Below are 24,205 nucleotides of genomic sequence, written 5' to 3'. Positions count from 1 at the left end.
TTATTTTTCTACTTTTTAATGTTTGTTTTTTGGAGTCGGATTTTTTTTTTTTTATAAAAATTAACTTATTTCTTGCTTTTTAGTTAACAAATTATTACCTTGATGTTACCACTGAAGGTAGGCAGTACATTGAGACTATATTCTTCATGTCATGTAAAATAATATTCCCTACAAAATACAGGTTATCATATCGGCAACCTAAAAAGACCTTAAACCGTCAGCCTACCTTAAAAACATGAAAGAATACAACTGTGGGTCTATTGTACCTATAATATTTAAAAAATTATCCTCCCACTCCTAAGCGTTAAGGAGTTGTACCTACCATGACCAGTTCATCATGATGAGATGATGACTATCTGATGCAAACACTTGAATAAATTTAGAAACTATAGTTATCTATAAAATTAAAAGAATTATCCTCCAACTCCTAAGCATTAAGGAGTTGTACCTTCTATCATCACCTCATCAATATGAGATGATGATTTCCAGGAGCAAATACTTGAATAACTTAAGAAAAAGTTTGAAATACGATATACGTGCCTATAAAATTTGAGGGTTGCCCTCGATTTCCCTAGGATCCCATCATCAGATCCTGACTTGGTGACAATGGGATCACCTCAGAAGTGTACCCTATCGAACAAAAAAAGAATTTTGAAAATCGGTCCACAATTGACGGAGTAATCGGTGAACATACATAGAAAAAAAAAACATACATACAGTCGAACATATAACCTCCTCCTTTTTTGAAGTCGGTTAACAAAAACATGCTCACTGTCAAAAATAAAAATTAACAATTCTACTGTTTTTAGTGATTGCTTTTATGCTATTACTTTTTTAACGTTGATATTGTTTATGTCTTCGCTCGATTCTACTATGAAATGTATTATTTTAAAGGTAAACCATGATCTTATTTATATCTCTAAGCAATAAATAATCTAAATTATTAATATGTATTAATAAAACTGCTCTTAATATACATACATCCAAAAAAAAACAACAAGCATATCCAGTTGATTAAACTAGTATGCACATTTTAAAAAAATCAATACATGTAAAACATGGGTACATTATTTTTCAAATATAGCAACACCAAATATGACGGCCATGGCACTTCTTTCAGTCACGCGAGAAAAAAATCCGAATTTGTGATTAAAAATTCTGTTGTTAAAACTTATTGTTTAAACTTTAAAGTCTTGTTGTGTTGTTTATAAAGTGTTTGAGTGTGTATTTGTGTACTTTGGCTGTGTAGTTGGCTTGTTATAAGCGAAAAAATGCAGCATTTTTTCTGTTCTACATAATGTGTTGATAAAAAAACAACGATTTTTTGTGACTGCCCATCACAGGTAGGTCGCACTTTTTTCCTCGCTGTATTGATTAACTCGCCGACGAGTTTGTGATGCTCTGTAATTTTTACGTGGCGCTGGAAACACGCGTTTTCAGGCTAAAATGGGTTATTTTGTAGTGTTTACATGCCGAAATAAGTCTAAAAATGCACGTAGTTCGTGTAGAAAACACATTTTTTATGGTTTATAGGTTTTAATTACTGAAACTTGCCATTAAACTCTAATTAAAACCACATTGATGGTATTATAGTCGTCAATTACTCAAAAAATTGGTTTGTTTACTAAAATTGAGAGGTTATAGACACAAACTTTTGATTCTTACTTGAAAAAGTTAGTAAAATTTATATTTTACTTGTATTCTACTTCACAGTACTATTTAAGTGTTTTTATTATTGAAAAAACCTATGATAAAACTATTTTTGTAAAAAAAATCTTTAATATGTTTAAAGTTCTTTTGTTGTTCTTCAGTGACTTAACCAAAATAATATTTATAACTTTCAGATAACACCAAAATGAATCAAAACATGGTTGAAATGGATCCGCTCAGTTCATACGAATACCCAGGCTACGATACGTACAACCCTGCTCCAATTATTACCCCAAATTTAATTCCCCCTAACATTATCCCCCCTAATATTATCCCACCCTACAACTATGACGTCAAAATGGAACCTCCACCGATGACAAACCATGAATTCTTCAACAACTTCCTTCAAAATGTCACCGAAAGCAACGTAAACCAAGAGAAAGTACATACAAACCTCAACGAAGAACCAAATAGAAATAACTTTAGTAATAACGTAGCACAAAATAATACAGATAATGACGTAAAACCTGATATTAAGAAAACGATTAAAAAGGAAAAATTAAAAGGGAAACGCAGCAGTTATTGGTCTGAGAAAATTACAGATGACAATTTCCAGTTTTACGGTTGTGCTATATGCAATATAAGTTACCCATCGTTAGGTGAGCTAGACCAACACGTTACTATACACAAAGATAGATTAACTAGCTACGATTTAAAAATTAAGAACTTAATGAAGAGAAAAAAGTTAAAAAAAGAACAAAAAAAGCTAAAGAAACTCAAAGGAAAGGTAAAAAAGGAAGACAAAGATTTTGAAATACCGGAAATTAAGCCAGAAGAAGGATATATAGGTAACGAAAAGGCAACGGAGTATAACGGGGATAGTTCAAATCAGAACAACGAAAACCAACCATCAAATAGTACGGATGATAAAAAAGATGTGAAATTGACGACTAACGAAGATTCAAATGCAACGGACAAGAATTTGGAGAAGATATACAAATGTTTCGCGTGTCAAAAACAGTTCACGCTTAGTTATTATTTGAAACTTCACGTGAGATCACATACAGGTAAGAGTGAAGAAATTACGTTTTCAATTTTTTGTCTTATTATTTTCCTATTAAGGTACCATGGTATTAGGTAAAAGCTAAAAGCACATCAAAGCATACTTACACCATGATTCTAAAATGCCCTTTTTCCTACAAAGTCACAGTCTGTATACAAGTTGTATTGCTATAAACGCGTTGACGGTGCGCTTAAAATATAGTATTTTAGAGTTTACTCAATATTTCTTTTTCAGCAATAATCAAAGTCAAAAACATGTGTTTCTGTCTCTATTTTTGTGTATTCTGTCTGTCTGTAATGTCTGTCTCCCAGTGTTGCCAGACGTCCCGATTTTGGCGGGACGTCCCGATTTTTAAATAAAATTTAAATGTCCCGCGCGGGACAGGCTCGGTCCCGCTTTTCGGAGAGAACTCGACCGTACGTGGCGTACGTACTAAATCTGATTTAAAATATTTTTTTTTTGTTAAAATACATTTTGTATGGCTACTTTTGCTATCTATTGTTACGTAAACGTAATTTTAAGTCAAATAAAAAGATAAATATTTGAAAACCTTTGATTATAATACGTTTTTTTACTATGTCCCGCTTCTGACGGAAGAATCCCGCTATTATCATTCAAAAAGTACCAAAATCCCGACTTGGCAAAAAAAAAACTGGCAACGCTGGTCTCCACTGTCCTTATATTACAACCAGATAAGACCCCACTGTATTAACTTGATATGCTGTCTTCCATACATTGTTGACAATGTATTTTATTAAAAACGCATTGTCAATTTGATTTCAGATGAAAAACCATACACCTGCTCAGTTTGCGGACAGTCGTTTATAACCGCAAGCAAACTTGGGAGGCACAACAAGAGAATTCATCTGTCTGTCAGATACCAATGCAGGATATGTTATAGGTTCTTCAATAGGTAAGTAAACCAACATACATGAAAAGGACCAAAAAGTTCGCAACACGTCTTTGTTACTCTTGGAATAGGGTTGTGTTTTCAACATTATGGCCACTTTCACAAAGTTTTTGGCGCTGACTGTACATAATACCCGATCAAATTAACTGCACACCGGGCAGCTCTGACGTCACATCGACGCTCTAGTACGAACGGGGCGAAAGTCTGAGGTGTGCGAGTGAATGCGAAGGAGAGTCGCATTCCAGCGAGGTGCGTAGTAACCTCGTTCGAATTTTACTATTAAAGAATTTGAATCGACATTAACACAATGGAACCTGAATGTGGTCCAGGTGCTTTCCGCGACCATCGCGTTTTCCGGTCCGTGGTCGCCATTTGAGAACTTTGCCGCCCCTAATTATTTATTTAGCCTATGAATCCAAACTCAAACGCAGCCACAAGGTGGACCGACGACCTCATAAAGGTAGCAGGAACGCGCTGGATGCAGGCCGCTACCAACCGGGCGATGTGGAAGCCATTGGGGGAGGCCTATGTTCAGCAGTGGACGTCCTGTGGCTGAAATGATGATGATGATAACGAATGCAGTTACAGATAATTTTGGAATATCTCAATTTTTAGAACCCACATAAATCAATAAAAAATTAAATTGGGTTCAATTTTAATTTTAGAATTATTTGAGAAAACCCTAGAACTGATTTAGGCTACCCCCACAGCATTTAAGCTAGAAGTTTTGTTATCATGTACCTAAATTAAAATTTAAAAACTTTGTTAAATTGTAATTTTCAGTTAATGTCATTGGTTAGTTATTTAATTTTTTAGCGTTAAGAGTCATTAAGGTCGTGGGTTCAATTTCCGCCTTAGGCAGGTTCGATTAGTTTCGATTTTTTCAAGTTATTTATAATTTTCAAATTAGTTTGAGATGCGACTCTAAAAAATAATAAAAAATTAAATGATAACTATGTAAAAGAGCTGTTTCATTTTAACTGAAATACTGACCGTAACAGCGTATTACACTTGATTTCGACTAATATCATTGGTTGTTGAAAATATGAATTTTAAAGGCTCTATTAAAAATTAATAGTTTTCAGGGCCATAATGAAGTGTTCACTGTGAATTTATGTCTAGGCATTATTATTATTGGTAAATGGTGTCAACAGTTGATCTTAATTTATTAACGACCTAGATATTCAATTGCTATCATTTAAACGAACTAGCCAATCAATAGATATCCGATTGACTGCCCTGCATTAATTTATTTTAATCTTGCAATTTATTTAACTGACATTTATGATTTTGACATTTAATTTGCTCATTATTACTTTTCTTTAACATAATATTATACTTAAAATCACGCTTTAACATTTGTATGCCGACAAGGCTGATCACGGCTTGAACACATATCTTGTTTGTACATCATACTGCTTACCTGTGTTTCACAAATAAATTATTTGAATTTGAAATTATTTGAATTTGAATAGATCTCTCAATTACTTGGCAGAGACTAAAACCTATGTACTATAAATCTTGTGTTAATGTATAAACAACAATAATGCAGTTTCATCAAAATGTGCTCAGTAGTTTTATTTTTTTTCAAATTACTGTTAATTCTTTTTCAGATTTGAAAATTTGACCGTGCACTTCGATAAGAAACACCCGGATGACAAATTGGAAGGAGAACCGTATGGTAAATATTATTATTTTTTAAATCCCACCAAAAACATAAATGTAAAAAAGGAGCGCCAAGTTCAATACAAAAATTATGCTTGGCTGTGGGCTTCGCCGCAAAAAGAATGGAGTTCTAAGAGTAGGCGCACAGCGTTGATTTTTAGTTGGCCGATAGTTGTGCCCGATTTTATTTTTGTATGAAGAATCGGCCAAATCGAATCGGCGTAGTGTGCGCACTCCCATACATGCCCATACTGATCAACTGCCCGACTAAACTATCGGCCGACGAAAAATCAACGGTGTGCGCCTACTCTAACCAACTTTTTCTTTTCAGACTTCAACGCAATCCTACCATATCTGAAAGAGCTAGAAGAACAACTGAGAGAGAAGGCAGAGGCAGAAGCCGAAGCGAAACCCAAGTCCGAGGACATGTGGGGAGACGTGTTTGAACACAACCAGACAACGGATAGTGGTCCCAGCGTACTGCCTAAGGTAAACTATAACTCAGATCCAAAATCTGCAGTTATCTTTTGCGCAACGAGCTTAAGGCTTTTTCTCAATTCAGTAGTTTTTTGCTGCGTAGTTTGGCCAAATTTTGATAAAAATTAGGCGGACTAAATTGGATTTTTTTTACTACTAATTCATATACACTACGTTATAAATTTTAGAGTAAAAACAAATTAAAAATACTCCTGTTTCACGTGTTGTGCAGTAAACAACGATTACAATATTAACAACATAACATAATCAAAATCAGAGGTGCAATTGTGCAATCGCATTCATTTGACAGTTCAAAATGGACGATAAAATCTGTGTATAGTTCCAATATACTGAACTGTCCTATCCATGACATTGACAGCGGGGCGCCACCGTCAATACCGGATCGCTGGTTCCGATTTTTGCCATGTTGGAAACCATATAGTTGAACGATGGCAGCGCCCCCCTGTCATTGAGTTTGATGGGACAGTTCAGCGTGGGTCATCTATAACAAAGCATTCGACAGAATATAGGTAACTGGCAGTTAACTTTTTTATTTTATTTTGTTTTAGAAAACCATCATTGTTACAATGTTATTTACACAATAACAAAAAGGCCAATAACAGGATTCCTTTAACATTTTAATTTTTCATCGTTTTTGGAGCACAATTAAATTAGGTTCAAAATATGGTGGGAACTATATTCCCACTCCTTTTTAAAAGCAATAATTTATTATCAATAGTATAAATAAAAGTTGGTAATGTTACCAAAATTCACATAATATAAATATTTAATCAAACTCCACAGGACGAAGACACCAAACACTTCGACCCTCCCCCTCCCATCGACGTCCAGATCGAAGAAGTCAAAGTGGACCCTCCAGACGTCGACATCGACGTCGACATCAAGCGCGAGTGTGACGACGACGCGCCGGCCGACGACGACAGCGTCAAGGACGAGAGGTAAGTAGTTAATTTAGAATGATCTCGCGGTTGACAGCGCGCGAACGGCGTTGACAGCACGCGTGAGGCGATGACAGCTTGCAAAAAGTGGTGACAGCTCGCGAAAGGCGATGACAGCTCGCAAAAGGTGGTGACAGCTCGCCAACAGCGATGACAGCTCGCCAACAGCGATGACAGTTCGCCAAAAGCGATGACAGCTCGCGAAAGGCGATGACAGCTCGCGAAAGTAGATGACAGCTCGATGGTAGCTCGTAGAAGGCGATGGCAGGTCGTGAAAGACGATGACGGCTCGCGAAAGGCGATGGCAGTTCGCGAATAGCATGACACCTCGATGGCAGCTCTCGAAAGGCATTGACAGCTCGCCAAAGGCGATGATACGGTGTTTATCCCTTTCCGTGTTCATAAACGATGCTTGCTTAAGTGAAGCAGCAACGCTATGCGAAGTAGAACGCACAGCGTTGAATAGAGCTCTGTGATTGGCTCGTGTGGGTCACTCCGCCACTCAAGTATTGTCTATAAATAGGTTTTCTGGACCCTATGTGAGTCCACGCGCTCTGTGAGACCTCATAGTAATGTTTGTGTAAGTCTGCTATGAGCTCCCATCGACGTCCAGATCGAAGAAGTGAAAGTGGACCCTCCAGACGTCGACATCGACGTCGACATCAAGCGCGAGTGCGACGACGACGCGCCGGCCGACGACGACAGCGTCAAGGACGAAAGGTGGGTAGTTTTTTTTTTTTTTTTTGCGCTCATCTGCAATCAGTCTCAAACTATAAGCAGATTTGTTCCATGCAGTTTTGACATGTTGAAGGAGCTCCCCAGCAGGATACTCCTCATTCACCATCTGTCACCAAGTATATCGTGGCGCTTCAGTCGTTTAGTGTAGCTGATGGTTGCCAACGCAGTAGCCAACTGATTTGGGTGATTTTCCAGTCGCGTTTTATATTTATTCCCTGTCAGCTTTAGCTCCTCCCTAACAGTTCTCATGCTCAGAGCTTCGTGGATTTCAGTGTTGGTAATGAACCATGGTGCATTTGAGATGGTTCTTAGGATGCCATTCTGCAGTCTCTGCACTATGTTTATGTTAGAGTCACTAGCACTTCCCCACAGCTGTGCGCCGTACATCCATATTGGTTTCAGGATCACTTTGTATATCAACAGTTTGTTGTCGATCGACAGTTTGGAGTTACGTGCCATTAGCCAGTAGATATTCCTAAACCGTATATTCAGCTCGTCTCTTTTTGTTTTGATGTGTTTTTTCCAGGTCAGCCTTTTGTCCAGATGCATACCGAGGTATCGAACAGATTCACTCTGTGGCAATACATTGCCTCCCATTTTCACTGGAGCGCAGCTTCCCCTCCTTAATGTGAACGTGACATGCACGGATTTAGTTGTGCTGGCTTTTATTCTCCATTTCTGGATCCATTCGTCGACTTTGTNTCCCATATGTTTGCAATGTTCTCGCCTTTTCTGCAAAAATTGCCATTGATTTTATGCCAAATTGAGCGGGTGTCAGAATTTTTATTTTTAGTTTTCAGAAGTGGCTTTTATGTTTTTTCGGTTTCTGTATTATTAGATTTTTAGTAAAAAGTATTAAATTTGACATATAATTTATATAAAGTCTATTAAAATGCTAAAAAAGGACCTCATATCAATTGAGGCTGAAAATTACCACTAATTGGTAATTATAGTTTTTTTCTATGTAATTATAAAAAAAATGATTGAATTCATTTACATTTGTTTTATTGACATACCAATAGTTAAATACAAATACAATTTTAAAGTAATCCACATGCAATTTTGTCAATTTTTTGATTTCGAAGTAGTAGTCTGTGAGACGTCATGTCCCTTATAGTGTTATAAAATAGTCATGTCACTGGTTAAAGGTTAAGGTACCATGGTATTAGGTAAAAGCTAAAAGCACATCAAAGCATACTTACATCATGATTCTAAAATGCCCTTTTTCCTACAAAGTTCACAGTCTGTATACAAGTTGTATTGCTATAAACGCGTTGACGGTGCGCTTAAAATATAGTATTTTAGAGTTTACTCAATATTTCTTTTTCAGCAATAATCAAAGTCAAAAACATGTGTTTCTGTCTCTATTTTTGTGTATTCTGTCTGTCTGTAATGTCTGTCTCCCAGTGTTGCCAGACGTCCCGATTTTTAAATAAAATTTAAATGTCCCGCGCGGGACAGGCTCGGTCCCGCTTTTCGGAGAGAACTCGACCGTACGTGGCGTACGTACTAAATCTGATTTAAAATATTTTTTTTTTGTTAAAATACATTTTGTATGGCTACTTTTGCTATCTATTGTCACGTAAACTTAATTTTAAGTCAAATAAAAAGATAAATATTTGAAAACCTTTGATTATAATACGTTTTTTTACTATGTCCCGCTTCTGACGGAAGAATCCCGCTATTATCACTCAAAAAGTACCAAAATCCCGACTGGGCAAAAAAAAAACTGGCAACGCTGGTCTCCACTGTCCTTATATTACAACCAGATAAGACCCCACTGTATTAACTTGATATGCTGTCTTCCATACATTGTTGACAATGTATTTTATTAAAAACGCATTGTTAATTTGATTTCAGACGAAAAACCATACACCTGCTCGGTATGCGGACAGTCGTTTATAACAGCAAGCAAACTGGGGAGGCACAACAAAAGAATTCATCTGTCCGTCAGATACCAATGCAGGATATGTTACAGGTTTTTTAATAGGTAAGTAAACCAACATGCATTGTGCCGAAGTGGTGGTAGGGCAAGCTTTGTGCCCATGGATCCCGTTTTACATCCTTTGGGGTTGAATTTTCCCAAATCCCGTCTTAGTGAGCTCCTATGTTCTAAAAATCCTTTCTTAGCGGGATGCCTACGTCATAACATCTACCTGCATGCCAAATTTCAGCCCGATCCGTCCAGTGGTTTGGGCTGTGCGTTGATAGATCACTATGTCAGTCAGTCACCTTGAGTTATATTTAGATTAATTAATTATGTTACGTTCGTTTCGTTTTTAAAAAAACTGTTTTTATTTTTCAGATTTGAAAATTTGACTGTGCATTTTGATAAGAAACATCCGGATGATAAATTGGAAGGAGAACCGTATGGTAAACATTATTATTTTGTAATCTTAGAAGTATTTATTAATTGAGAAACTCAACAGCTTATTTTACATGTTATGTTAGTTATCATTGCGACTATTTTTAAAGTGTGACGAATTTGCACAGATATATTTTGTGACGATTCATATTTCAATAAAAATGCTTGTTCACAGAAAAACAAATTATTTTATTTTGTACTAGCATCGAATAAATACTCTTCTTTCTTTCTATCATGAAAGACATTATTTTTACTAATAAAAAGTTGCTTCGATTCCTTAGGCTTATTTAAATTTAAATAAAAGTTTGATTTGCTTTCTATCCAAGACTTATGCAACAAAATTGTGGTTTATCAGACAGATAAAATCCTAATAGGCTAAAATAGACTTTTTATAAACAATTGAAACTAATCCCTAACAACAATGCAAAAAAAAACATCTAAAACTAAAAAAACATTTTTTCTTCAGACTTCAACGCAATCCTACCCTATCTAAAAGAGCTAGAAGAACAACTGAGAGAGAAGGCAGAGGCAGAGGCCGAAGCGAAACCGAAGTCCGAGGACATGTGGGGAGACGTGTGCGAACACAGCCAGCCTGCAGATAGTGGGCCCAGCGTACTGCCTAAGGTAAACTATAACTCAGATCCAAAATCTGCAGTTATCTTTTGCGCAACGAGCTTAAGGCTTTTTCTCAATTCAGTAGATTTTTGCTGCGTAGTTTGGCCAAATTTTGATAAAAATTAGGCGGACTAAATTGGATTTTTTTACTACTAATTCACAATTTCACATACACTACGTTATAAATTTTAGAGTAAAAACAAATTAAAAATACTCCTGTTTCACGTGTTGTGCAGCGAACAGCGATAATATTACAATATTAACAACATAACATAATCAAAATCAGAGGTGCAATTGTGTAAATGGACGATAAAATCTGTGTTTAGTTCCAAAATACTGAACTGTCCTATCCATGACATTGACAGTGGGGCGCCACCGTCAATACTGGATCGCTGGTTCCGATTTTTGCCATGTTGGAAACCATATAGTTGAACGATGGTAGCGCCCCCCTGTCATTGAGTTTGGTGGGACAGTTCAGCGTGGGTCATCTATAACAAAGCATTCGACAGAATATAGGTACCTAACTGGCAGTTAACTTTTTTATTTTATTTTGTTTTAGAAAACCATCATTGTAACAATGTTATTTACACAATAACAAAAAGGCCAATAACAGGATTCCTTTAACAGTTTAATTTTTCATCGTTTTTGGAGCACAATTAAATTAGGTTCAAAATATGGTGGGAACTATATTCCCACTCCTTTTTAAAGCTATAATTTATTTATCAATAGTATAATAAATAAAAGTTGGTAATGTTACCAAAATTCACATAATATAAATATTTAATCAAACTCCACAGGACGAAGACACCAAGCATTTCGACCCTCCCCCTCCCATCGACGTCCTGATCGAAGAGGTCAAAGTGGACCCTCCAGACGTCGACATCGACGTCGACATCAAGCGCGAGTGTGACGACGACGCGCCGGCCGACGACGACAGCGTCAAGGACGAGAGGTGGGTAGTTAAACAATTATAATATAACCCAGGAAGAGTCCAGAACAATCCCCCTTCCCTTCCACAGCTCGCCAAAAGCGATGACAGCTTCGCAAAGGCAGTGACAGCTCGCGAAAATCAATGTCAGCTCGCGAATGGCGATGACAGGTCGCTAAAGGTGGTGACAGCTCGCGAAAGGCGATGACAGCTCGCCAAAGGCGATGACATGTCGCAAAAGGCGATGACAGGTCGCGGAAGGCGGTGACAGCTCGCCAAAGGCGATACGGTGTTGATCCCTTTCCAATTCAGAGTTAATAAGTCTGCTATGAGCTCCATGAAGCAGCAACGCTATGCGAAGTCGAACGCACAGCGTTGAATAGAGTTCTGTGATTGGTTCGTGTGTCACCCTGTGCGTCCAGGCCGCACTGTGAGACCTCATAGTAATGTTTGTCTAAGTCTGCTATGACTCCTCCTATCGACGTCCTGATCGAAGAGGTCAAAGTGGACCCTCCAGACGTCGACATCGACGTCGACATCAAGCGCGAGTGTGACGACGACGCGCCGGCCGACGACGACAGCGTCAAGGACGAGAGGTGGGTAGTTAAAAAATATTATAGGCTTATTGGTAAACGACGTAGCACTATTGGCGTAGACAAGAAGAGTCCAGAACAACCCCCCCTTCCCTCCCACAGCTCGCTAAAGTCAATGTCAGCTCGCGAAACAGCTCGCGAATGGCGATGACAGCTCGCGGAAGGCGATGACAGCTCGCGAAAGGCGATGACAGATCGCGAATGGCAATGACAGCTCGCGAAAGGCGATGAGAGCTCGAGAAAGGCGATGACAGCTCGCAAAAGGCGATGACAGCTCGCCAAAGGCGATGACGGCTCGCCAAATGCGATGACAGCTTGCCAAAGGTGATGACAGCTCTCGAAAGGCGATGACAGCTCGCGAATGACGATGACAGCTCGCGAATGACGATGACAGCTCTCGAAAGGCGATGACAGCTCGCGAATGACGATGACAGCTCGCGAAAGGCAATGACAGCTCGCGAAAGTCAATGACAGCTCGCCAAATGCGATGACAGCTCGCCAAAGGCGATGACAGGTCGCAAAAGGCGATGACAGGTCGCGGAAGGCGGTGACAGCGACATAATATGACTTGTGGCGACATCTATCGACGCGCCACTACCTACAGTCGTCACCCAACAGATGGCGCTGGCGTACCTTTCTATGGCACGCGCCACCGTGCCTACAATCCTGTATCGTGGTATCAAAGTTTTTTGACCTGGGGGCAGCTGGGCAGCCCTAATTCGGTTGCAAATGGCTTGAGTAAATACGTCATATTATTTGTTTAGGAAAGTATTTTGGTGTTTCAGAAACATGTGTACTCCTTCAAATATTATTTAACAGAAACACCGAAATAGTACTTTACTAAAAAAATAAGTGTGACGAATTTACTCAACCCATTTTCACGAAAAAACGTATTGTTACTATTGAGTGAATTCGTCACGTTTTACTTTTTTGTCAAGTCACTTTTTATTGTTAGTTATTTTGTATATTGAAATTGCGTGTATAAACTGGTCACAGGTTTATTTTTTGTAATCATTATTTTCGACCTTTTATCCTTAGAAGTCTAACAAATATTTCAGCTCCAATTGTTTCTTTTCCAGATATTCCGACGACGATTACTTCCCATCCAACACATGGGCAGCCTCTCCCAAGATAGAGGAAGTTCCTCCCCCCTCCCCGACCCGCCACAAAAGGACAAAAGGCGACGGCCCCCTCAAATGTGACGTGTGTTCTAAGAGCATTAGCACAGTGTCCTATATGAGGGTGCATATGCGGACCCATACTGGAGAAAGGCCTTTTAAGTGTTATGTGTGTGGGAGGGGCTTTATCACGTCGAGCAAGATGCATAGACACGTGCTGACTCATCAGGAGACTTGGGAGGGTGAGTTGCTTGAGTATTTTACATGTAGCTTTCAAATAAGGGGGTGCATATGCAGCTTCATATTGAAGAAAGGCCTTATAACATCACGCAAGATGCATAGCAACGTTTTGACTCATTAAAAGACGTGGGAAGGTAAGTTACTGTATTATTTTCTATGTAGCTTTCAAATATAAGAGGGTGCATATGCAGCCTCATAGTGAGGAGAGGTCTTTTAACATCAAGCAAGATGCATAGCATCGTTTTGACTCATTGGGAAGCCTGGGAAGGTAAGATACTGTATTATTTTATATGTAGCTTTCAAATAAGAGGGTGCATATGCAGCCTCATACTGAGGAGAGGCCTTTTAACGTCAAGCAATATGCTTAGACATGTGCTGACTCATCAGGAGACTTGGGAAGGTGAGTTCATCATCATCATTATCATCATTTCAGCCACAGGACGTCCCCTGCTGAACATAGGCCTCCCCCAATGATTGTCATGAAGGCCAGTTGGCATCGGCCAGCATCCAGCGCCTTGCTACCTTTATGAGGTCGTCAGTCCACCTTGTGGGTGGACGTACTACGCTGCGTTTTCCGGTGCGTGACCGAGGACCTCATAAAGGTAGCAGGAAGGCGCTGGATGCAGGCCGCTACCAACCGGCCTTTATGGAAATCATTGGGGGAGGCCTATGTTCAGCAGTGGACGTCCTATGGCTGAAATGATGATGATGATCCCTACTGGGTTTTGTCAAAAGTTCTGTCCTTTCTGGACATATTGGTATTTATGTGTCTTTTTTTATCCACAACGAGAAAGCTCTTGGCCTGTATCTCACCTGATGGTAAGTGACGATCAGACCGAAGGTGGAAGCGAGCTTCACCCGGAATCCTCAACCACGGAGGAACTGGCTATCTTACCTCTAACTGCCGGAACACAACAATGCTGTTAACATTGTTATGGCGACAGACTTAGGTAAGATGGTGGTAGCGAGCCAGGCGGGCTTAGAACAAGCCCTACCACCAACAAAACCGAACAGAATAATCTGCCCCCACTGGGAATCGAACCCGGGACCTCTGCGTCTGAAGCAGGTGGTCTTACCACTAGACCACAGAGGCGGTTTAAATATATTCTGATATATTTTTGTCTGTTTGTCATCAGGTGACGAAGCTCCAGTGAAATTAGAAGATGTAAAGCCAGACATGGAAGAAACGGGTAAAGATGGGAAATTGGATAAAAAGTAAGCAATCTTAAAAATCATTCAATTATTCCCTTCACTTGAACTGTCATTTAAGTTCCTGATAGGCTATTTGCGAGCACTAAATAAAAGATACTCACAAATCGTCAAATACCTCTAAGTTTAACTGACAAAGTTCCTGATATGTCATCAACAGCAAGTAGAAACTCTAATCTAAAGGCTGATTTTTCAATCGTCGGATAACTTTTAACTGAAGAATAAGTTTGGTACATTGACAGTTTTAGTATATTAAAAAATTAAAAATATGTCCGACGATAGAAAAATCAGCCCTAAAGCTATTTGCATTAGTTTATACTTACAGTTAATTCTGGCCCTTATATTTATCTGACAGATAAGCTCCTGATAACCTATCAGCAAGTTGTAACTAAAGCGATTTGCATCTACATAGTTTATATTACAAATCGTCAATTTTGGCACTTATATTTATCTGCCAGATAAGTTCCTAATAACCTATCAGCAAGTTGAAACCAAAGCGATTGCATTACATAGTAACTTAGAAATCATCAATTTTGACTTGTCAGGAATTTATCTGTCAGATAAGTTCCTGATAACCTATCAGCAAGTTTTAAACTAGTTATTTATTTTCAGAAGTCTAATAAAGAAGGCCAAAGCGAAATTCAACAAGAAGCAAGGTCCGGGCGAAAAGCAGAAGAAGTATAAGAAACGGCCGCACGCGTGCGAGTTCTGTCATAAACGGTTCCTGCATTTGGAGACTTTGCAGGTAATTTGTCTGATATCTATACTTCTATAGCACTATAGGTCTAAAGTCCAGTCGCCGAGCACATAGAATTTCGTCCAATGACCCCAAGCTACCCATCCTTATCGCTCGCGCGTAATTATATTGCCATCCTCTCGCACACTCACTGCGGGCGCCCGTCGCACAGTCGCGACAGCAATATAATTACGCGCGAGCGATAAGGATGGGTAGCTTGGGGTCATTGGACAAAATTCTACGTGCTCGCAGACCAGACTATAGTCAATATGTGAAATATAAGTTGCATGTAATCATTAATTACATTCATTTATTAGCACATTCACACATTGTAACGCACATAATATTATTATTCACAGAAAGGTGTTCTATGTATAATATGTAAAAATACAGTGTGAGTCACAATAAAGTGTACATTTGAAATTAGGTGATCATAGCAAATGTGATAGGGATAGAGACATGCGATTGTTGGTTTTACAAATAGGTAATACGATAGAGAATAATACAAAGTAATAAAAACCACCTGTTATGGGGGCATTTTTTGGAGAAATTTATCAAATAACCAAAAAAAACACGAATTTTTAGTTTACACGAAAAGTAGTTTTTTTTAAGTATCATTTTTTATTGTTTGTTGGTATTTTCTGAGTATTTTATGTATTTTTTTAGTATCGTCTGTTATTTAGCATTATTACTGTTTTATTTTATCAGGATATACCTCTTAGTTTTAAAGTTATTACGTTTTCTTTACAATAAGTAGTTGGAAGAAAAAAAAACATTTTTTTTTAAATCTTAAACAATTTTTGACCACTTTTTTGTGGAAAAAATAGGTCTAGTTTTACCTAATTTAATATGTGCACTTTATCGTGACTCACACTGTATACACACAAATATTAGCATTTATTGAGCATCAAACCCACGACCAATACGACCATCATTCCTTTTGAATTCAATGTTTAATGAACACAATATCACTGTTCAATAATGTGTGTTCTATCTATCTTATTGTAACAGGTCCACAAAAAATGCCACGACGGTGAGGATCTAGTAATGAAATGCAACTTCTGCCTGGAGACGATGCCTGATGAACCGACGCTCCGGGAGCACGAAGCCACACACAGCGGACCGAGGCCCTACCTATGCACGATATGCGGCAAGGGATACAAGAAGAAAGAGACCATGGTCAGTATTAGGAACTAGTATTTTTATCACGTGACTGGAGCTAGTATTATTATAAGGTGTCTGGAGCTAGTATTTTTATCACGTGACTGGTAACTAGTATTTATATCACATGACTGGAACTAGTATTTTATTCTTGCTATTTAAAAAATGCGGGAAGAGCTACAAGAGACTATGGTTGGTACTTAGTATTTTGAAGCTGGTTATATTTGGTCACGAGCCTGGAGCTAGTATTTTTATCACGTGAAAAAAGGCGGAACTTCTCCCAATGTCTTAGGGTCCATTCCGCCATAGGCAATTAAATTTTTTCAAGAAATTGAAAATTAATTTTGAGATGCGACTTACCGCTAAAAATTTTAACAACTTATCCAGTTGGTTTACTGTTCGTATAAGAACATAACGATGTATGTGAACACCTACTCGTATAAGAATGTGGGTCTTTTCTTCCTTTTAAAAAACCTCTTTGTATCCGGGCTAATATAAGGTACTTGTAGTAAGGTACTAATAGTATAAGGGCTACCTTTTTCTTTTTTTATTATTTTCTATTGACGTTCATAAGTGCCACTTGTGGTCTAAACTGAATAAATATTTTTTTGATTTTGATTTTGATTTTTGATCCACAGGTGTACCACCGCAAGCACCATAAGCCAGACAAGGATTACATCTGCAACGTGTGCTCCAAGTCCTTCAACGCGCCGTGCAAGTTGCAACGACATATCGTCAGCCATAGAGCTGACAAATTCGTGCTTAGGTGAGTTACTGACGTCAGTTTCGGGACTATTCCCACCTCTTGTGTAGCCAGGATCTACAGCTTGACCGCCAATAACCCAACCTGTGAAGGTCAAACCATATGACTAAAGTCCGGTCGCCGAGCAGATACAATTTCGTCCAATGACCCCAACCTACCCATCCTTATCGCTCGCGCGTAATTATATTGCTGTTGCGGCTGTGCGACGGGCGCCCGCAGTGAGTGTGTTAGTGAATTACATTATTATTAAATAAATACATAATATGTCGAGTAAATAGGGCTATAGAGCCATCGTTCCATAAAGCAACAACCACGAGCTGTCAAACGAAACCAATTTTGGATGACACTTGTGTGTCAGTGTCAGGATTTTTCACTATTTTGTACAATAAACCAATCACTGAACCAGTCACCACGTTTCTGAAGCACTTTTCACATAAACATGCACGATTTCACTCACGTAAAATTTTCAGTGTGCCACTGCGTGCCTCTGAACTGTCAAATTATTGCAAAAAACGGTTCTGTTTGACGTGACGGCGACGGCGTCACGCATCTCTTTTTATCACAGTGTTGCTGCTAGTGACATCTCGCTCGCTCAGTTCTTTGTTGCTCTATTCCGCTAGGTATATTAACTTTGTGGTTCACTCCAAGTTATTCAACGCGTCCTGCAAGTTACAACGACATATTGTCAGCCATAGAGCTGAAAAAAGCGTGCTTAGGTGAGATACATTCACAGATCACAGAAACTAAAGGGAGATTTGAAAAGGGGGCGTGGCCGGTGTCGCAGCAATATGCCCAAAAACGGAACACATTGCTTGCGTAGTCATCATCATCATTTCAGCCATAGGACGTCCACTGCTGAACATAGGCCTAGCGCAATGCTTTCCACGTTGATCGATTGGTAGCGGCCTGCGTCCAGCGCTTCCTGCTACCTTTATCAGGCGTCAGTCCACTTTGTGGGTAGACAATAATTTGACCAGAGGTAAATGGAGGATTTGGCCTACGCTTAGCCAGACGGGTTTGGGAGGAGTGTCATTCCAAAAGACTAGTATGTGACCACCCCTGGATATCGTAATAGATGACTAAGGGAGAAATATACTCAACATCAAATAAATCGCACCTTCCGCGACGCGAACTTTAAAGATTTTCTTCTGACACAATCATGGTGCCCCAACAATATTGGTGTTATTTGAAAGCCCAATAAATAAACTTAAAGAAAAACACAATTAATTTTTTTATAAACACTTAACAGGTACCATAAATGTGACTTAAAAAGGCCTCACTTGGGGCTCACCTCTGGGAACAATCAGACCAATTTTTGTGGTTATAAAACCAAATAATCATCTTACGTGTCCTTTTTAACAGATGGATAGCGATTAATCCCAATTTAACAGTTTTATAGCCATAAAAATTGGCTCAAGCGTAATTACCTATTTTTTGAAAAAGTGACTCTGGATCCTTCTAAAACACATTTTTGGGGTAAAAACCTTTCCTTTAATGAAATTAAGCTTAGAACTAGGCTTTCAAAAGAACCAATGTTGGTGGGAAGCGGGGATGCATACGTTTGAGAAGTGCTTGTTGCGGGAGGTGCGATTTATTTGATGCCGAGTGTATGTGAATAATTGAATATTATATAAGTGACTGAGTTTCTTGCGCTGCTTTCTCAGCACTGGCCCATTTATTGTCCCGAAGCAGTGGTAGGGTTAATACTGGGACGTGTGAAAGTGCTTTTTAAAAGCCTACTTGCAAAAAATTTAGTTTTATAAGTTTTATTATTATGTAATTATAAAAATCACTGTTTTTGTCACAGGTACGAATGTCCAGTTTGCGCTCACATGTTCAACACGAAATACCACGTCCAAATGCATCTGGCGACGCACCAGAAAGAGGGGCTGTGAGTATTTTGGAACTATACTGGTCATCACAAAAATCGGCCCACTTACGTTTTACAGGAAAACTCGTTTCTACTGACACAATCATGGTGCCCCAACAATATTGGTGTTATTTGAAAGCCCAATAAATATCCTTAAAGATAAACGTTTAATTTCTTAATAAACGATTAACATTATACTCGTATACAATAAATGTGACTTGAAAAAAGACCTCACTTTGGGCTCACCTCTGGGATCAATTAGACCAATTTTTATGGTTATAAAACCAAATAATGATCTCACGTGTCCTCTGTGGCGACGCCACTACAAAACTAGTGACCAACAACAGATGGCGCTGTTACTACTTCACTATGGCACACTCCGCCGCTCATACAAACCTGCATCGCGGTGACGGAGTTTTATATCCTGCCAAGTATATATAGGCAAACCAAGATGGTGTAAATTGGACCTTGGTCCCCGAGCATAACACCCGCTTGGAAGGAAGCACTAAAATCTAGCTTCCTTATTGTGGTTGAGCATCATATCCCACACCTCTTTAACAGATTGATAGCGATTAATCCCAACTTAACAGTTTTATAGCCATAAAAGTTGGCTCAAGCGTAACTACCTATTTTTTGAAGAAGTGACTCTGGATTCTTCTACAGACACATTTTAGGGGGAAAAACCTTTCCTTTAATGAAATGAAGTTTAGAACTAGGCTTTTAAATGGTGCCAATATTAGTGGGAAGTGGGGATGCATACGTTTGAAAGTGCTTGTCGCGGGAGGGTCGATTTTTGTGATGACCAGTGTAGTATTTTGGAACTGTTATCTTTGTCACTTGATTGATGACACTAACATTTTGGCATAATGTTTTATCTTGATTTGGAAATTATTACACTCGTATTCACAAACGATGCTTGCTTAAGTCAAGCAGCAAATCCAACGCACAGCGTTGAATAGAGCTCTCTGATTGGTTCGTGTGTCACCCTGTGCGTCCACGCGCACTGTGAGACCTCATAGTTATGTTTGTGAATACGGGCGTAAGTGTCAATGTAAAGAACACTCGTAACATATTATTTTAATAACTAGCGGCCGCCCGCGACTTCGTACGCGTGGATCCCGTTTTATCCCCTTAGGGGTGGAGTTTCATAAAATCCGTTCTTAGCGGATGCCTACGTCATAACATCTACTTTCATTCCCAATTTCAACCCGATCCGTCCAGTGGTTTGGGCTGTGCGTTGATAGATCACTATGTCAGTCAGTCACCTTTGAGTTATATGTATTTAGATTTGAATAATAATGACATATTATTTTCAATTTTCAGCATAATGGAAGAAAACCGCAACGAAATCCTAGCAATGGTGCTCCAAAACGCTCGAAAAATACCCAAGCAAACAGACGGTAGTGCAAATCTAACGGATCTGATACCTTCAGACGAGCGATCGCGCGTTTGCAACATTTGTGGCGAAGTTTTTCAACATTTCTATTATTTAGAAGAACATCTGAAAGGCCACGGCTCTAGAATAGCTTTAGAAGATATAACCAAACCTGAAGAGAAAAAACATGTCTGCCAAGTATGTAATAAGAGTTTTAAACTGCATTATTATTTGAAATTGCACAGTTTTACTCATACGAAGGAAAAACCATTTATATGTCAGCAATGTGGGAAAGGATTTATAACTAAAGGCAAACTCAAGAGGCATCTTGAGACGCATACCGGTCTCAAGAAATACCAGTGTCATATTTGTTACAAATTTTTCACGAGACCCAGTTATTTGCGAATTCATGTACGGACGATACATGGGAACCAAGATTATAATTTTAGGCTTGAAAAGAACTATAGTGTTGGCTCTATGTCGATGATGAGCCAATCTAGCATGTAGACTTGCGACTAAGTCGCAAAAGCGTGCGACTAAGTCGCAGAAACGTGCGACTAAGTCGCAAGTTTAGTGAAATTTGTTACAGCAAAATTTTTTGCGCTTGACTCAGTCATAGACTTGCGACTAAGTCGCAGAAGCGTGCGACTAAGTCGCAAGTTTAGTTAAATTTGTCGCAGCAAAATTTTTTAGCGCTTAACTCAGTCAGTGCCTGAGGTATGGGAGCGGCACGGGAGGGGTGACATTGACATATACAGGGTGGAATTTTGTAATGCCATCTGGAGGGAAAGTAAGACTTAATATTGTAGATAGAATTTTTTTCCCCAAGAAAACATTCCTATATTTTTTTAAAGAAATAGAACTGCATTCAACAAAGATTCCTAAGCTCTGTTAAAAATTACACCCTGTATTTTTATTGCATCGATCGTTAGGGTTATGTATAAGGACAAAATCTCTCTAACAAACTTGATTAATCAAATGAAGGAAAACCTGAAATCTTAAATTATTTTAATTTTACAGAAAATTGTATGGTATGGTGGTGAATTTTCGAAAAATTTTAGAAAGTCTTTGAATGCTATTCTATTTCTTTTCAAAAATAAAAGAATGTTTTCTTTGACTCATTTTTTCTATCTAAAATATGAAGATTTTTTCCTCTAGGTGGCATTAAAAAAATTCCACCCTGTATACTGGATTATTAGTTCCGATTTTTGCCACGTTGGACCACCATATAATTCTGACATTTACAGGAGGGCGTTACTGTCAATACTGGGATGTTAGTTTTAGATTTTTGCCACTTGACGTTTCAGAATCGCGTGACTATAATTATGACTTGATAGGGCATATAAAATCCTGAAGTCTCGCTGACGTATGTTTGTCTCGAAGCGCTGGTAGGGCCCAAAAGATAAGGAGACATGTAAAGTGCCCCATAAGGGCTACCTTTTCTTTTTTTATTATTTTCTATTGACGTTCATAAGTGCCACTTGTGGTCTAAACTGAATAAATATTTTTGATTTGATTTGATTTGTATGACGTCATAAAAACTCCCTCCCGACTGAGTTAGCGCTACAGCTTTAGATACAGTTACAGATGAATTCCATAAGAAATGCATTCAATTTTAGATTTTAAAGTGCACTAATATTGAACGTTGTTTGTTGCACTTAAAGCTTAGTATTGCATTTTCTACAGCTTAGAGGTCTCGGTTCGATTCCCAGTGTAGCAAAAAATTCTGTTTGGTTGGTGGTATAGATCGTTTCATCCACGAAGACGCGCCCCACCATTCTTCCGCTAATGTTTGAGTGTTATCGGTACACGCTAAATGATCCATGAGTGCACACGCACACTACAATAATGCCTTACGGATTGCTCGGACCACACTCCCCGCAAAAATCAAAATCATTTATTCAGTTTAGACCACAAGTGGCACTTATGAACGTCCAAATGTAAATAATAAAAAAAGAAAAGGTAGCCCTTATGGGGCACTTTACATGTCTCCTTATCTTTTGGACACCCCGCGCGACCGAGACCAAACATTACTAGGGCGCGTCCGAGTGGATGAAACGATCTATACAGGGTGTTAGGTAAATGGGTTTACACATGTTAACTTGGGCTAGTGTCGGCTTATAAACCCATTTACCTACCACCCTGTATAGGGCTTGTTCTAAGTCCGCCTGGCAAGCTACCACCATCTTACCTAAGTCTGTCGCCATAACAACAATGTTAACAGCATTCTTGTGTTCCGGCAGTTAGAGGTAAGATAGTCAGTTCCTCCGTGGTTGAGGATTCCGGGTGAAGCTCGCTTCCACCTTCGGCCTGATCGTCACTTACCATCAGGTGAGATACAGGCCAAGAGCTTAAAAAACTAGTACGAGTAATTTGAATTAAAATCGAAAAATCGACATTTCAAATATCGATTATACGTGCAACACTAAGATTTTTTATACCTCAGTGATTTTTCAATATTTGTATTCTTGTTACTTACCAGTGTTGTGTATAAATATTATTATTTTTGTATTTCTCATTAAAATTAGTAATGTATCGGATCTTGCCTTTGTTTACATATTTCTAAATAAATAAATATTGTAAATAGTTTAAATAATTTGTAAATATTATTATTATAATTAGAAGTCTTTAGTTTTATAATGTTAAGTTTAGTTTTAGCGAATTTTTAAATTGTTCCCGAACTAATATTAGATATTAATGGTTTTTTGTATATTTTTCTATTGAGACTTAAATTTTTTTAGGATTTTTCTCAGTCATTTTTAAAATACATCACAAAATTTTCTTGTATCACAATTTTAATAGTATATTAATAAAATAACATGGCGTGCACCATCTTATAACGCGGTCGAGTTAAGGTCGTAGCACACTTATCAACCCGGAAACGGATCGTAACCGTATCGACTCGAGGCGGTCAATATTCTTTGTATGAAACTCCATACTGCAACGCATACTTATCCGCACCGTAACTTACTGTATTCACAAACGATGCTTGCTTAAGTGAAGCAGCAAATCGAACGCACAACGTTGAAAGAGCTTTGTGATTGGTTCGTGTCACCCTGTGCGTCCACGCGCACTGTGAGACCTCATAGTAATGTTGACAGCGCGCGAAAGGCGATACGGTGAGACTTTTCCGAGTTGATAAGTCTGCTATGAGCTTTAACTGCACACCTTGCGGCCATGACGTGCCTTCTTCTCAGCACTGGCCCATTTATTGTCCTGAAGCAGTGGTAGGGTTAACACTGGGACGTGTAAAAGTGTTATTTTCAAGCCTATTTGCATAAATAAATTATAGTCTGGTCTGTGAGCACGTAGAATTTTGTCCAATGACCCCAAGCTACCCATCCTTATCGCTCGCCCGTAATTATGTTGCTGTCGCGCTCGCACACTCACTGCGGGCGCCCGTCGCACAGTCGCAACAGCAATATAATTACGCGCGAGCGATAATGATGGGTAGCTTGGGGTCATTGGACAAAATTCTACGTGCTCACAGACCGGGCTTTAGTTTTTTTTAGTTTTTATGACGTCACAGTGTGCGAGGGAATGTCGCATTCCAGCGAGGTGCGCAGTTAGCTTAATCCGGTTGTACTTTAAATATAACAAACGTCAAGTTTGTCAAACTTCATGCAAAAACACCGGTTGAAGTTATAGTTGCGATTAAAGTTAAGGTGATGCTTTTTTATTGAAAATAATTTTACAGTTTTTGGTGGTTTTGGCGTTGCTGTTAGCTAGGAGATATATTTCTTGTGATGTTAGACGACAGTATACAGAAT

The 24,205-nt window shown here is 38.8% G+C and overlaps 1 protein-coding gene across 1 annotated transcript; it reads left to right on the top strand.

Annotated features, from left to right (window-relative positions):
- Positions 1 to 1,105: 1,105 nt before the first annotated feature.
- On the top strand, positions 1,106 to 21,178 carry LOC114350457 (zinc finger protein 91). The gene is made up of 18 exons (XM_028301278.1): positions 1,106 to 1,343; positions 1,845 to 2,717; positions 3,497 to 3,626; positions 5,237 to 5,304; positions 5,620 to 5,777; positions 6,570 to 6,724; positions 7,248 to 7,263; positions 7,338 to 7,444; positions 9,768 to 9,835; positions 10,294 to 10,451; positions 11,240 to 11,394; positions 13,043 to 13,323; positions 14,458 to 14,536; positions 15,143 to 15,275; positions 16,278 to 16,445; positions 17,066 to 17,193; positions 18,998 to 19,081; positions 20,384 to 21,178. The coding sequence occupies exons 2-18, from the start codon at positions 1,856 to 1,858 to the stop codon at positions 20,940 to 20,942; spliced, it is 3,309 nt and encodes a 1,102-aa protein (XP_028157079.1). The 5' UTR covers positions 1,106 to 1,343; positions 1,845 to 1,855; the 3' UTR covers positions 20,943 to 21,178.
- The last annotated feature ends 3,027 nt before the right edge of the window (positions 21,179 to 24,205 follow it).

The sequence above is a fragment of the Ostrinia furnacalis genome, unplaced genomic scaffold, assembly GCF_004193835.3.
Source record: "Ostrinia furnacalis isolate ACB-3 unplaced genomic scaffold, ASM419383v2 OfSCF0900, whole genome shotgun sequence".
Lineage (NCBI taxonomy): Eukaryota > Metazoa > Arthropoda > Insecta > Lepidoptera > Crambidae > Ostrinia > Ostrinia furnacalis.
This window is presented reverse-complemented; position numbering and strand designations above follow the sequence as displayed.